This window comes from Sapajus apella, unplaced genomic scaffold (assembly GCF_009761245.1).
Source record: "Sapajus apella isolate SASKATOON/1434 unplaced genomic scaffold, GSC_monkey_1.0 scaffold45, whole genome shotgun sequence".
Lineage (NCBI taxonomy): Eukaryota > Metazoa > Chordata > Mammalia > Primates > Cebidae > Sapajus > Sapajus apella.
This window is the reverse complement of record NW_022436985.1, coordinates 7,470,253-7,487,084: the sequence shown is the minus strand read 5'-3', so window position 1 is coordinate 7,487,084 and position 16,832 is coordinate 7,470,253. Positions and strand designations below refer to the sequence as shown.

Below are 16,832 nucleotides of genomic sequence, written 5' to 3'. Positions count from 1 at the left end.
GAAAAGGAGTAATTTTAAATTTTAGTGTTTTGATTTTGCATTTCAGTTTATTATGAATCTGAAAGAAATATTCTAGAGAATACAGCAATAATAGAAAGTCATTTCCTGTAATGGCATAGTTTTTGTGGTGTAATAAAAGGTTACATGACATGGTGAGACTACATCATTTTAAAGCTAAAAATGATTTCTACTCCGCCCTAAGATATGCAGATTTCTGACTGAGTGGTCCTTGGAGGGCTTGTTCATTTTGATGTTTATATATTTATAACTCTTTAGAAAGAAGTAAGACTAGTCCTTAGAACCGAGTTTTAGGATAAGCAATTTTTGTAATTATCAAATATTTGTTTTATTTTGAAACCCCTATTTGTATAATTAAACATCTGGTTCTTAGGCCTGAATCATCCTTTTCTTATTAACTGATAGTTGCTAACAACTGACTTCGACTAGGTACAGTTCCAGTAGTTGTTTTGTTACCCTGATCTTGGCCAAAAGGCCTTATCCGTCTAGAAAGAAATGGGGATTTTTATTTTCCAGTTAGCTTTGCTCTGACATTCTCTAGTGACAGAAGCCTAAGATGGAATATTCTGCACTTCATGCAATACATTAACAACAAAAATTCTTTTCACCGAAGAGCAAATTTAGCATATAGGTTTTTACATTGTTGCCTCAAACTGTTATTTATATCTGTGGTTGGAAATAATCATGAAAAATGTATTATTGATTTTTTCAAACCATGGATGCTGCAAATCTATTTGAATATGGAATGGCTTGACACTGTCTCATGTTTTATACGTTACATTATAATTGTCTACTGTTCCATAATTTGCCTTTATAAAATTTATAAGTGTATAAATTTTTTATATATTATTAAAATTAGTTTTATAAGTACAATTAGATAATAGAGTAATTAAAAGTTGAGTGTTTCTCTTTGTTGCATTCTGTTTTTCCTTAAAGCTGCAGTTTTTCCTGTCATTAGTGTTCAGCTTGAATGGTGAACCATTAGAGTATGATGTGATGTGGAAAGTACAAAAATTATCCTTGTTTCAAACTAGCATTCCTACAATTTTGGCCATGCCTAAATTTGTCACTCTGATTAAATCACTTAATTAAAAATTGAAAGCCCATACAAATATGTAAATATATTAATTTGAGAAAAATCTATGAAATGAGTCTCTAACAATTTTAAAACAACCAACCACATTAGTCACTTACAATGCTTTCTGTAAAAGTGCTTTTTTGGGACTAAGGGAGAATTATTCCAAAAATGAAATGAAATTTATTTTGATTAAATCAGCAAAATAGTTTTCCTGAAGGGATTTCAATAAGTTCCACTGTTTTGAGGCCATTGGCAGTATTCTTCTCGGTTTTATGATTATATTTTAACATTTTGTTTTTGTTGTTTATAAAAGTCAGAGAAGATTACTATAGGAAATTTGGAACCATTAAAAAAATTAAGTCTCCTGTTGTCAAATAACCTAGGCTTTAACTCCTGTATTAGTTTTGATACATTAACATTTAGTATCCAAATAACTTACTGATTTTTGAGTTTTAATTGAAAATATGTCATTATTTCAATATTTTATATAGTAATTAGGCCATTAATTTTCAAATTATTTTAGTACATTATTTGTTTCAAAAATATTCTATGTTATTGAATATTTAGTGTAATGTAACTGAACGTAGTATTCCTCCTTAAATTTGAGATTTAAATTAGAGCTTAAATACAGATTGTATAGTTATATCCTATTTTTGTCTCTAACTTTGATTATTTTAATTGTTGTATGAATTAATTTTTCAAATTAATTTGGCCTTTGAAACTAGTACTTTTATTATTTATTGATTATATATTTTTGTTTATTAAATTTGTCTGACGTTCTTCTCTTGATTTGGTTTTGTCAATTTTGTTTTTCTAACAGCCTAGATGAATAATTTAGTAACTTTTTCCTACCCTTTTGGCTTTAAAAACATTCTGCCTTTGTTTTTCTAGTAATTTAAGTGTTTGTTATATTTTGCTTAAAGGCCAGTTTTGGAATTCATCACAAATACTTTTTATGGTGTGTAAACAATCTTTTTAGATCTTGAGAAAAATATGCATTCCCGTATTTTACATAATTCGATGTGTTTAGCAAACCATATTAAATGATCTTACTTTACTTCTCTTTAAGAAATTTATACTTAATTTGACAAATGTGAAAAAATGTGGATTATAGTATTCCATAAAAATTGTATATTGATTTTTTTATATCTCTGACATTTAAAAAATGTATTCGTTGCCTTATTAATGAAGTATAAGGTAGAGAGAGACTTTTATTGGCTAACAATTTTGATTCTCACTTTATTTCCATTGATTTTTGTATGGTAATTTCCTTTCAGAGTCTAGCAATAATTTAACTATTTGTGTCAGGAATAGTTGAATTTTTCTATGTCTTAAATAGGAATAAGTAAGATGTTACATCAGAGATGTTAAATAAACCTGATTTTAAAACATAGGTTTCCCTGGTTCCTACTGATGTCCATATTCTTTTGTACAATGCTCTAGGCCAATATAAGTTTATGATCTTTTCTCAAAAAGCAAATGGTTAAGCCACACAACTTTGGAAGTCTTTATAAAATGAACTTATCTTTTAATCTGCATCATCCAAGGTCTATTGTAATGGCAAATACAATGTTTTTCCTCAGTTAGTAATGTTCATATTATTCTCTAAACTCACATGTTAACCAGATTGCTCTACAAAGTAGTGTATACTATGGCAATTGTGATATAAGATCTGATTTACTTTTTAAGTGTGGGTGTTGGTTTTGAAGAATATCTTTTGTCAAAACATAGTGATCACATAAATATCCACTACTCTATAACCCCCAGAAATTCTGTTCCTTCTTAGTACATATTGATAAGGTTTATTTTTCTTTCTGCCTTTAAATTGCTCAGTTATGCAATTTCAGTTGTTCTGTTTCTAGGTAACAAATATTAAGTTGTAATAATTAAAGGTACCTTGTGTAAACAAATATTCCCTATTTTTCAAATTTTTTCTTAGCATTTTTTTTCCTGCTCACTTTTCCTTTTTTGAAATAACTTAGCTACAGTTTTTCTCATAGGGTTCTAGATAAATGATTTCACCTAATCTGGTCAGGGACTTGTTGCCCTAGTACTTGAAAAGAATCTCTCTTGAAGAAATCAAATTCTCATTGGAAACTTGAGGTAGGAGGGATTTTTTTTCTTGCCCACAGTAGAATCCCATTATGAAGAATATGTCTTGGAACATATCAGTAGTTCAGTAAATATTTAATGAATAAATGAATGTTATCCTAGAAGAATGAATTAATAATGTTCCTCTTAGCGTATTTCTTCACTAGTAGCATTTAAGGCAATAATATAAGTTTTAAGAGATAATAGAGTTTTCTGTTTCCAACTCTAATGGAACTGCTTGGTATTGAAAATTAAATTAAAAATCCAGACAAAACAAATATCCATTTGATGGCACTGGAGAGACAGTGAGGAAGCCACAATCCCTCCTCCTTGACACATATTTAACACTAGTTTTTGTCTCTTGATGCCAGAATATTGTTTAAATTGAGTTCTACTTTCAGTGACCATCTATTTTATATCTTAGGGACTAGCCCTGAGCAAATTAATACTTCAGTGAATATTTTAAGGGGAAAACTCGAAAGCATTATTGATTTTTTTTATGTGTACCTCTTTCTATTTGAGATCACTTTTTGGTTGATTTGCACTTCCTAGTTTATCTTTGTCTTCTCTTTCATTAATGTGCATTCTCATCTTTATTATTTGCCTGTTTCTCCAGTAAAGAAGGAGTTAATTTGTTGCCTCTGCTTCTTAGTTCTTAGGGGTATTTACATCAGTGATTATCAGCCTTCATCTATATTTATATCTGATTCAAGTATCACTTCCAGCACTATCCGTTTTTATTTCTTTTCTCAACTTTCTTTTCATAGGCAAATTTTTTTTCACATTGCCTGTTTTTATAAAATGTCACATAAATTTATCATGGGGAGACAAGGAAGTAATGCAGCTACACACTGTGATTTATGTGCTTGAACTGAATAACTAAAGCCTAGTTATCAATAATTGACAGAATTTGAAAGAAGTGATGTGTGTATGTCACTGATCATGATGTACCTCTTTTATTTACATAGTGATTTGTGTACTGAAGTGTTAGTAAAGAAGTTTGTACTTTACACGATTACTCACAGTTGATAAACCATGTGAACTGCAATTTGAACCCTATTTTTGGGGGTGACTGATGTTATTTAACTAAACCATGTAACTGAAATTTTTACATATTAGACCCACGTAAAATGAGGACTGAATATATACTATATATATCCAATTTCATTCATTATCAGTAATATATAAATTGAAGCTGCAATTCCATACCGCTATGCACTTAAAGGAATGGCTTTGGTAGGCAGAATTCTAAGATGTCACATGACTCCAGTCCTTAATACTCTTTATTGGGAAGATGATAGGGCATCGCTACTGTGATTATTAGTTGGCAAAAGGGATTTTGCAGGTGTAATTAAGGCTACTAATAAGTTGACTTTGAGTTAATAAAAAAGGTGATAATTGGCCAGGCACGGTTCCTCATGCCTGTAATCCCAGCCCTTTGGGAGGCCGAGATGGGTGGATCACAAGGTCAAAAGATCAAGACCATCCTGGCCAACATGGTGAAACCGCATCTCTACTAAAAATACAAAAATTAGCTGGGCATGGCACATTCCTGTATTCCCAGTTACTCGGGAGGCTGAGGCAGGAACATAGCTTGGACCTGGGAGGCAGAGGTTGCAGTGAGCTGATTTCGCCACTGCACTCCAGCATGGTGACAGTGTGAGACTCCATTTAAAAAAAAAAAAAGAGATAGTCTGGGTATGCCTAACCTAATGACATGAGTCCTTTAAAAGCAGAGAGAATTTTTTTGCCCCTAGATGGTAGCAGAAGAAGAAATCAGAGATATTTAAAGCATGAGAGGGCTTCAATGTGAAGGGTGTTCCGCATTGCTGAGATAGATGGGCCATAGACCATGAACCTGTGAGTAGCCGTGGAAGCAAAGAGTGGTCCCTAGACACAGCAGCTAGCAAGGTAAAAGGAGACTTGAATCCTGCTACTGGAAGGAAGTAAATTTTGTTAATCTGAGTAAGCCTGGAAGTGGATTCCTCACACAGAGACATTAGATAAGAGCCCAGCCTGGCTGACACCTTGATTTTTGCTTTGTAAGACCCCAATCAGAGAACCCAGTTGAGCCCATCTGGACTTCGGATTTCTAGAACTGTGAAATGATAAATGGATGTTGTTTTAAGCTGCTAAGTTTGTGTTAATTTGTTATGCTGCAATAGAAACTTAATACAATATTAAAATTTTAATAAGAAAAATCTGATAAAACCAAGGGTTGGTGTGGATGTGGAACAGCTGAAACTCTCTATTGTTGGTAATGCAAATTACTACAGACAACTCTGAATCATATTTGGCAGTAGCTACTAAAGCAGAACATAAAGCATGACTATATCCTAGAAAGGATTACAGCTTCTTGATATTTTCCCAATATAAATATATTTGTGCAGTGTTTAAAAAAGTACAAGAATGTTCATGGACAATTGAAATAGCCCCAAATTGAAAGTAAACTGTGTTCATTGTTAATTAAATATATAAATAAATTGTAGTATGTTCATCCAGTGGAACGCCACACAGCTATGAGAATGAACCAGCTACTGCCAGACATAGATGAATCTTATAAGCACACATTGAATGAAATAAATCACATGTAAAATAATATGTTCACAAAAGAATATGATCCCATTTGTATAAATGTCAGAAATAGGCAAAATTTATTTATGGTTATATACGTGATGATAATGGTTAAGTTCAGAGGCTACAGTAGTGTTTGGGAAGGGGAACCATAGGAGGATTTGGGGAGCTTGTGATGCACTGTTTATTGATCTTGATGCGGACTTAGCAGGTGTGGTCATGTTGCAAGAATTCATTGAACTGTATATATATAATTTTTGTACTTTTCATTCTTTGATGAAAAGCTTTTTTAGAAAAGGACTATAAACTGTTGGCAATATCTTTTCCACTCCGGGCTTTAAAAAAGAAAAATTACCCAAGGTTATATAACTAGTGAGTGAAAAGACATAGAGTAAAAAATATTTAAGGATAATTTAATAATTAACATTTTAGTAGAATTAGACCTTTTATTAGAGTAAATATAGAAAGGAGAAAAAGAAGTGAGAATAATTCATAAATAATTTTGACATTTACAAGTCTTTGGTTTTTTTGAATAGTTTGCCGGGAGGATTCATATCACTCTGTCGTCTCATGTGCTGCTGTAGTTCTTGCTCCTATGGAACCAACAATAGAAATGAAGAAAAGAGAAGAACCAAAATTTCCTGAGCCTTCCAAACAGTGAGTTGTTCATTTAGTTTTTCAAAGTCTTGTAAAATCAATTAGATAACTGATCAGAAAATGTGATTAATAATAAATGTGTTAATATTAATATAAAGAAAGAACAGATAAATTTTGTACATTAAAAATAATCTATTCCATATTGTCTCAATGAATAACTTCTATGTCTTCTAACATCATGTGTTTGAACCATGTGCCATTCAAGTTTCATTTTGTTACTTTATCTTAAGGACATGGGCAAGTAGGCTGATGTACTTTATTTCCCTACTCTGGGATTGTGGATACCCTTTTTTGGATTGCTTACTATACAGCTGTAGGCTTTGATGATATACAATGAAATCAATTTTTAATATAAAGTTTTTAGTTTAAAGTTGGTTTGCATTTTTATAAGGAATGTAAGTTATTTTAAAATATTTTTTGTTAAATTAGAACAAATTTATACTGTTTAGTGTTTTCATATTTTTCCATTTAAACAGTTCAAGCTTTCGTTTAAATTTAAATTTGATCTTCTATTACATAAATGATAAATTTGTACTCTTATAATGACCAAAGAGACTTTTAAGTTTATGATGATAAATGTAAGCTTATGTGGACGTCAAATATTAACTAAATGGGGATTATTTATACTTATACGTTAAATACATGACAAGGAAAAACATGCCTCTTTTAAGGTTTCAGCTTAACGATTCAGTGATATAAGGTGCTGCCAAGGATTTTAGGCTGACCGTCATAGGAGTGAGGCAGAATATATCTTGATGTACCTACTATTTTTCTCCATTGGATTACACTATATTATACTTACTTGCTTCTTGTATGCCTTTCTACTGAGTAATAAGCTCTTAAAGCATAATTGTGTTTGATACTGTTTGTGAATAGAGCAATATATATATTTGATTGCATGAAGATATTCACTATTAATATTCTCATTATGGAGGGAAGAAACACTGACCAATTTAGAAAATAATGATTGTAATTCAGTTTTAATACAATCCAAAAGTGAAATAATTTAACTGCTCTTGATATGGTCTTAGTTTTTAAATTCCAAAAGCCATTTTTGTCTAATAGAAAATTGCATTACATGTTTGCCAATTTAATTATATTAGAAAGCTCAAATGTGTTTTCCTGCAACACACACACACACACACACACACCCACCCCTACCTTTCTTTATTTGTTAATTAGGGTGGTATCACCACCCTCATTGTTAGTGTCATGTGAAATGATATTGAGAAGGGACCTGAAATCTAATAATCCATGCAGTTCTAGTTATGTTGCCCCTACCATAGCTTCAGCTATCAACATTATGGGTGACATATGGTTATCTATTCTTTTCATAAAGGCTCTTCTGAATACAAATCTAATAAAGTTGTTGATCAGACTTGTCTAATTAGGCATCCTACTCAGTTGTCATGCAGGATGAATATCCCTTATCCAAAATGCTTGGGACCAGAAGTGTTTCAGATTTCAGATTTTGAGCATCCCAAATCCCAAAATCTGAAATTTGAAATGGAACAACAAGCATTTCCTTTGATCGTCAAGTTAACACACAAAAAGTTTCAGATTTTGGAACATTTGGATTGTGGATTTTAGGGTTTGGGATATTTAACCTGTAATAAATATATGTCTGAAGCCAGATTAATAATCTCCTCTAAATTCTCCTGAACTTTTCAAGTTGTTCCATATTTAAATAAAAATAGCATCATTTTACTTTTCTTAAAATCTTGGTACATTTTCTTCCTCACATCTCATATTCAATCAGTTATCAATTACTTGATTAATGTCTTCATTATATTTTATTATTTCAGCTGACTTGGAAGGTATATATATCCCACATTTTAATTTTTCCTAAAATATATTTTCATTTGTGATCTTAATGATGCCATCTATCAAATAGAAATTGTTTATGTCCTATATACCTTGCACTATTATTTTGAGAATTAAAAAATAGGTGTGAATATATGACAAGAACACAATACAAATGCAAAGACAGTGATTAACTCAAAATTATTGTTTGCCAGTGAGAGAAGCCAAATGCTAACTAGTTTCAGCAAAAAGACTCAAGAGTGGTGGTGGTTATTGGCTCATGCAATTTAAAAAGTACAAACATAGCAGTTTCTTCAAGTACAGTTTTGGTTCTCAAATGATATCATCAGGGATCATTTCTCTTTTATCTGGGGTTTGCATTTTCTGGAAAGTTCCTCTAGTGGTGATATTGCTGCCTTCAGCAGCAACTGGGATTGATTTTCATTTTCTCTACAAATCCAGTGGAAGCAGATAATTTCTCATTCCCTTTAATCAAAACAAAACAAACAACAAAAAAAAACAAACCAGATTTGAGTGTCATTGGATTGGCTTTGACTAGCTTAGCTTGTTTGACACAGCAATTCTGAAACAATTGCTATATCCAAAACTATTTAATGGAGATTGAGTAATTAGTTGCTGTTACATGAGAATGAAATTGAGAGGGGAAAGGTGATTCCACAATTGAAATATTGGTGATATTGATAAAAGAAGGCAGAGATAGATGAGGTGTCAAAATAATGAATGTTCAATACAGGTAATAATATTATTATCACCATTAATTTTAAAAGTCAGAATTCTATATTATATTTAATTCATAAACATTGAAATGCTAAAATATGTATGCATCTTTATCTTTTATTTTAAACAATTTTTTACTTATTTAATTTTATTTTGTTATTTGTTCTGGCTGTGCTATTGAGAGGCAGTATAACTCAGTGGTTAGGAATCCAGGCCTTAGGCAAATTCTTTTTTCTTTCCCCCAATTTTCTTAAACCCTGGGCACTGTGGCTTGCACCTGTAGTCCCAGATGCTCACAACGCTGAGGCAGAAGGACCACTTCAGCCCAGGAGTTTGAGGCTGCAGAGAACTGTGACTGTGCCACTGCCTTACTCCAGCCTGAGTAACAAAGCAAGACTCTGTCTCTAAAAGAAATAATAAATAAATAAACCTTCTTAACCTTAGTTGGTGTGTTTCTTTTTAATATGGGAGATACTTTACCTCATAATGCAATGCCTAAAACATAATAGGGAGGCAAGAACATCTAAATTTTGTAATTTTTTTACAACAAATGTATTTGTCAAATAGCCACACCAGCTTTTTATAAATGGAGTTACTGAAGCCCTGTAAGATATTAGTTTTGTGTATTCTGGATTTCCCATCATAAAAAACATAGTAGATAGGGCTGGGTGCGGTGACTCACACCTGTAATCCCAGCCCTTTGGGAGGTCAAAGTGGGGGGATCACTTGAGGTCAGGAGTTCGAGACCAGCCTGACCAACATGGTGAAACCCCATCTCTACTAAAAATACAAAACATTAGCTACACATGGTGGCAGGCACCTGTAATTCCAGCTACTTGGGAGGCTGAGGCAGGAGAATGGCTTGGACCTGGGAGGCAGAGGCTTTAGTGAACTGCGACTGCGCCACTGCACTCCAGTCTGGGTGTCTGGGCAACAAGAGTAAAACTTCTAAAAAAAAAAAAAAAAAAGTTGAGACATTGTCTTTGGGCAACTAATATTTCCTTTTAATTTAGGACAACATTACTTCTTTAAGTAAATCTTCTCTTTGAATTTTCAGCCTTCACACATAAATTCTTAAATCATTGAGTCTTTGAAATATAGGATTCATAGAGTCATCTAATTCAGAACCCAGTAAATGTGTTGCTAAGAATAACTGGAATAGTCATCTCAGAATATGTAAGACCGTACATAAGAGAATATGTAATATGTAACTACATCATTTTAGAAGGTAGGAAACATTTTATGATTGGGATATTTGTATTTCTAACCAACTTTTAGTTATATTCTAATGATAAATATTTTAATTTCGACAATTTGTTATTAAATATTCTCAAGTATTTGTTCGTTTTTAGACATTTCATAAGGAGAAATAAGAATTAGAAACTCCTACTAAAAATGAAGTATACATTTTTTCAGCAGAGGAATTTATAGGGAGAAAGTACCTAAATCTTTTAAAAGAAAGAAAGCTACATTGCACATTACAGCAGAAGAGGAGCAGAGCTTTCCATCTACTTGTTGCAATACCTAAAATTCATCTTAATTCAGGAAACAAGGGTGGGGATTCTACTTCACTTCTGAGTTTAGTTTGATATGTAACTCAGAATACTGTGGAAAGGATAAACTTGCTAGAAAATAGAATAATCTATGTAATCCAAAAAGAGTGTACAATTTTCAAATCTTTAATCATAAGAATAGAATGCTGGGTTCAAAGCTTTGAGTGTGACTGTTCACAACAGCCAAGTCATGGAATCAACCTAATTGCCCATCACAGATGGTTGGATTAAAAATATGTGGTACATATAAAAAAGAGTGAAATCATGTTCTTTCAGCAACATGGATGGAGCTGGAGGTCATTATCCTAAGTGAAGTAGCTCAGAAACACAAAATCAAATACCACATATTCATACTTATAATTGGGAGCTAAATAATGGACACACAGGGACATATGGGGGGGAATTATAAATTCATAAAAATCCAACTGTTAAAAGTATCCCCAATTATCCAGCTACACTCAGCATGTTGTTCAAAACTACATTTCTCAAGTCAGTTCTATGTAAATGAGCATTTCATAACATGTACGTAAAATTCAAACTCTGAAGAGAGTGAAAGAATAACCACGATTGGCTTTGCATTATATTTTGAATTAATACTTTCCTAGAAGCATGCTTGTTGAAATTTTTATGGCCATTGTAAGGTTAGAAATGCAGAGGCAAAAGAAAAATTATTCTATTACTTCTTTGTCCATTTCCACATTTTTTTATTACTTTATATAAATAAATCTTACGTTAGGAAGAGATTTGATTGTTTACCCTTGCATAGTTAAAGCATTACTTAAATACACCAACTTTCAAGACCTCTTTGTAGTGCTTCAGTTTCTTGTCATGAAGAAGGTACAATAAGCTCCTTCTGAAAGGTCATGGATGCTATCATTTAGTACAAATGTCTTATTTTTAAGGAACGTCTAAAACCTATTTAATTCTTAGAGGGTACTTAACACACAAGGCTAAAGTTCTATTGGCTCTTTTCTGTTTATTTGAATGAATAGTTAAGTTAGATATGGAACAGTTAAGTACTCCCTCTAAGGTCATCTCTTTAGTCTCTCTAAGGTTGTTACACAAACTCTGTATTTATATTGGAGATGCATCAAAGAATAATATTATAAGCTAATCTCCAATTTTCCTTAAGAATCTTCAGGGGAACATATTTATTTATGCTTTTAGGCACATACAGATTTGTTAATTCATTCAAAAATAGGTAATTCTTGAGTGCTTGCTTTATTCTTGGCAGTGTGCATAGTGCTAGGGATTTCATGTTGAAAAGCAGGTGCTGTCCTTTGTGAAACGTAGAGTGCAGTCCAAGAAGCAAACATTAATTGTTAATGAGAAATGCAAATTGTAGCTGTGACTGTGGCTATAATGTAGATGTGATCTCATTTTAAGGACTTGTAGTAAGAGATTTTAACATAGCAGGTGAAACATCCCTGAGGAAGTGACTCTTGGGCTAACATTTACAGGATATTAGTTAACTAACTGAAAAAAAAACAAAATAATCTTCCAGCTTCTTAAAGTATTCTGTGATGGTTGGGAGTGTGGAGAAGTTGAAGAAGGTTTGTGGGAGGAAAAGGAGGCCAAAACATGTTAGCAGGGCCAAGCAACATGGTCAGATTTGCGTTTTGGGAACTTTCTCTTCATTTGTTATAGAGAACGAATTAGGTGTGGTTGGGGCAGTGGTGAAATGGAGCCAGCTTAGGATAGCCTATTTGTTTGCATTTCTCCCCAGCTCTAGATTCAGTGATTTCACATTGAAAGTTTGAAATCAGCCAAAGTGGTTGTATTTACATCATAGCATTGGCAAATTCTACACATGAGGACTTTCCTCCTCCTCTGGAGAGCTAGTTAAATATATATCAGTACATTACTAAATGGAGGACAAATTGAGTGACTACAATGAGAACATTTAGGTGACTGCTGATAGTAACTTGGACAAGGGTGCTAACATTGTAGATGGGGAAATATGAAAAGAGAGCTCTGTCAATATGTTTATGAACCTTGACAAGTTTAATATAGTTATTAAACTAATAACATAATACCTTGCTAAGTATTTGCAATAAGGATGAAAATAAGAAATTATTTTCTTTATTGCTAAATGTAATTATGATAAATATATAACATTGTGAAAATCTTAACATGTTATCCTGAAGTAGTAATAATTTAATGAATGGCAAGTCATGATATTCTTAATTTGTGTTGAGTATTATATGAACTGAACTGTAAGTATAACATGCACACACACACACACACACACACATACACACACACACACAGAGACATATATAAATGCACTTCGCTTAAAATTCCTTTCTGAATCATTGCCACTGATTCTCACTGAAATTGCCTAAAACATAAGTAAAATCCACTTAGGTTCTTATGTAAATTCTTAAGATTCTTTGCTAACAATTTTCCTTCATTTACCCTCCATTACATGGTGCCTTTATATTCTTCCATTTAAAAAAAAAATTGATACTGAGGCATGGATAGGATAAATATCAGGAAAATACTATGATTAGGAAACAGCCTTCTTTCTCATGCGGGCATTCAAAAACAGCAAGTATTTCATGATTTTGATCAATTCAAGGGTGGAAACAGCTATTGGAGGATATCGGTGAGGAGATAACAATTTCCGTGGTAAAAACTGGTGCCTAAATGCGGGTCTCTTCCTCAGCTTTTGGAGAAAGTTAGGGTTAGGAGGAGAAACTTCTAACCTCAAGTCTATAGGGGATTTTCAGAAGAATCATTCAGTGCTTCATCTGTGTTCCCTGCAGTTGGGGGAACAGATGTAGATTTATGCCTGAGAAACTTAAGCAGACTGGCCAGAAAACCCAAAGGATGAAAAATGGCTGGCCAACTGTGAAAGCAGCACTATCTAGGACTCTAGAGCTGGTCAGGGAGGCTGCAGCGTTTTTGTGAATTATCTGGGGGATGAGGAGACCCCATAAAGAGAAGCAAAGGACTCTCATGAACCCATGACTAGGGAACTACAGAATACTGGCCCAGAAGGAGACCTTTGAAAAGATCACTAGTGGGCCCATTTGCTAGTTCCTAAAGCCGATTAAATCTCCTTAAAGCTACTCTGGCCGAGTACCACTCCTCTCACCTTTCACTCTGGTAGCAGGAATACATGACTGTACCACTGAGGAAGCTTCATCTTCAGGGGTCAGCCTTACACTGGGCCCCAGTGATCCTGGAAATTTTTCCTTCTTTTCATGTGTGTGTGTGTGTTGAGATTCCTCCAGATTTTATAAACTTCAGGCCTCACATAACCTGGATTTATCCCTTTGTACCACTGCCCTTAAATCTGGGCACTCAGGATTCTTGCTTCGGGCTCTGCATGTGAGAAAACTATGTCACATCCCTTCTCCAGCTGCTCCCCCTTCCATAAGATGTGTTTCCGGAAAGCCAACGGCCCGTACCCACTAGGAGACTATGCCTTCACCACTCCCTATGTCCAGAATTCACTACCCAAATGGCCCTGGGTCCTCACCTCTGAGTTTACAACCCATAATCCATAGCCCATGGGCTGCAGAGGTACAGTCGATCACTGGTAGCGGTGGACAGAGCTTAGAGGGTCAATGGGGCATTTACCTTTCTGACTGCCAGGCCCTGGGTGTGGAGGAAAAAGTCCTGATGGAAAGGCAGCAGGCTAGATGTTTTGTCAAGTATATCACTGGTACCTTGTGAAAGGCCCTATTGCCACAACCTTCCGTATTTTTATGATCTCTATTCAACCTTTAGGACAGATATGAGCTCATTATTTAGTATGTATGTATGTATATATATATATATATATATATATACATACACACTAAAGAAGTTTTCCAAACGTCAGGAACCAGTGGATTTTAATACAAAAAATAAAAATGTTTAAAAATCCCCAGAGAAACTGCTGCTCTTGATTGACAGTGTTGTTATTTTATCTCTCTGCAGTTTATTGCTCCTTCATGAGTCATAGTATTTGGTCCCTTGTGCAGTTACCCTGTCAAGGCAAGAAATCCTATTGTAACATTTGCATCTAGTTTGACAATCCTTCTTTGTACATTGAGCACACAAATTCTATTATTCAGATAAGTTGGGACAACCTGATAAGATGACTGAGGTGTCTCAGCTCACCAGTGCAGTACAGTTATCACTGTGCTCTTTAGAGTGTACTATAAATGCAGATTTATCAGATCACTGAAAAAGATTGTAGGTGCATCACGATTGTTGTGAAATTGGCTCTTATGTATGCAGAAAAGGCATGTTGCCAACTTTCATCTCTCCCTGCTAACATCATCCCATGGAAAAACTGATTTTCAAGTACATAAAATATTTCACTTGAATGTATTCTGTAATTTAGGTTTTAGCATATGTCTTCTAATAATACTATAAATAAATGCTATATTACCCAATATTGGTTTCCTACTTTTCCCCTTCAAGGGGAGACTGACTAGCAGAAAAAGCAAAAACTTGGAAGTTTGAAACATCTCGTCTCTATTTAGCAGTTAGATGACATGGAACATGGGGCAGGTATTATTGTTATTGAAATCAAGTATTCTCATATATAATAAACACAATAGCATCTGTTTTGTAAGGTCATTTTAAAAGTATTCAATTTTCAAAGTAAAGCAGGTAAAATAATTTTTGGCACCAAAAAAGAAACATAATAAAAAGCAACAGATTTATTATCTCTTGCATGAGGAAGTTGGGCATAAGAATAAGGGTTTGGATCTATAAGAATACATAATGTTGTATGACATTTATGCTTTTAGATATTTCCTCAAATTTGTCTACTCAGAATATGTGATTATTTGCCCATTTTTAAAAGGAAGTATTATCTTTTTTTCACCTAGTAGATTAAGTCCTTTTACAACAAATGTTTCCTGGTTTACCTTTTATCTTCTACTTTATTTAGAATAACAATAACTAGTAGCTACTCAAAAATACATGAGAATTGGTTTTTATTTACTTTTGAGGTAAAACACATTTTCTTTTATTTAGAAGGTAGAACTAACCATGATAGTTGTCCAACATTATCTAATTTAAAAAAATTAGATTTGATTAAAGCATATTTACTCTTAATATTAGAATATTAACATATTTAGCTTTGAATAATTAATATTGAAAATATCACAGTGAATTCAAACAGTAATTTTGCCATCAGTATTGAAACGAAAAATCTGAATATTTGAAGTATAGAAACCTGACTGCCAGCCCTGGAAAAGCTCTATGTTTTGCTGCTGGCTAATTGTCTTAACTGTGAAACAAACATTAACAACACAGTAACATTCTAATGAGCAAAAGTCTAGGAATACCTGATGTAAAACGTAAAGTAGCATATCTTCCTTCTTTGCTTTATACGGGTATCTAAAATAAACATTCATTAATATTTTTAATTCTTTGAGTTAAAAGGGTTCCCCTGAGTAATAGAAAAATCTAAGTACTTGTAGACAGATTGATTCCTGTGTGTTTCAATAATATTTGAACACCTCTTTTATAGTACTTTTTAGACAGAATTACAATAGCCTATATTCTTCACTGTCTCTCACCAGATATTAAAGACAGGTATTTTTTGAGGACAGGTATTTCTATCATTTTCTTTTTTAAATCTTTTGTACATAGGATGAAATTTTACGTTGTAAGAAAAATTATGTGTTGAATTTGGGTTGGAATCTATTGTTTAAATCTATTTTATTCAGTAACACTTACATAGTTCATATTAGGTGCCATGCCGTATTCTAAGCTTTGCAAACATTTATTCATTGAATCTTTGCAACAAGATTATATGTTGTTATTATTCCCAAGTTACAGGTCGAACAACAGTGGCATATGGAGATTAAGTAACTTGTCCAAGATGACCATTTAAAATAAGAATAAATTGTACTTTCTTTTTGTTTTGTTTTGATTTTGTTTTTGAGATGGAGTCTTGCTCTGTCACCCACACTAGAGTGCAGTGGCGTGATCTCGGCTCACTGCAACCCCCACCTCCCAGGTTCAAGCAATTCTCTTGCCTCAGTCCTCTGTGTAGCTGAGATTACAGGCACGTGCCACCATGCTCGGGTCATTTTTGCATTTTTAGTAGAGACAGGGTTTCACCATATTGGTCAGGCTGGCCGCCGTGCCTGTCCTGTACTTTCCTTTAAATTACTTTAATTACTAAATTTAGAATCTGTCACACTATGAAATCATTATATTTTTCATATGCAGTTCTTTTTGTAGGCTTTTGCAACCAAAAAAATATGAATGTTATTATAAGCCAGTAATGCTAAAGGTGATTAGCATTTGCAAGTCAACATAATATAAAACAAGAATATAAGTAAGAAAATTCTTCACTGTTGATT

The 16,832-nt window shown here is 33.3% G+C and overlaps 1 protein-coding gene across 4 annotated transcripts in view; it reads left to right on the top strand.

The window, feature by feature from the left end:
* Positions 1-16,832, top strand: part of CCSER1 (coiled-coil serine rich protein 1) — a 1,343,925-nt gene that overhangs the window by 272,026 nt on the left and 1,055,067 nt on the right. For all 4 annotated transcript variants that reach the window (XM_032239846.1, XM_032239847.1, XM_032239848.1 and 1 more), the window contains exon 5: positions 6,298-6,418. In XM_032239846.1, the coding sequence (XP_032095737.1) occupies positions 6,298-6,418 (121 nt within the window). The remainder of the gene's footprint in view (positions 1-6,297; positions 6,419-16,832) is intronic.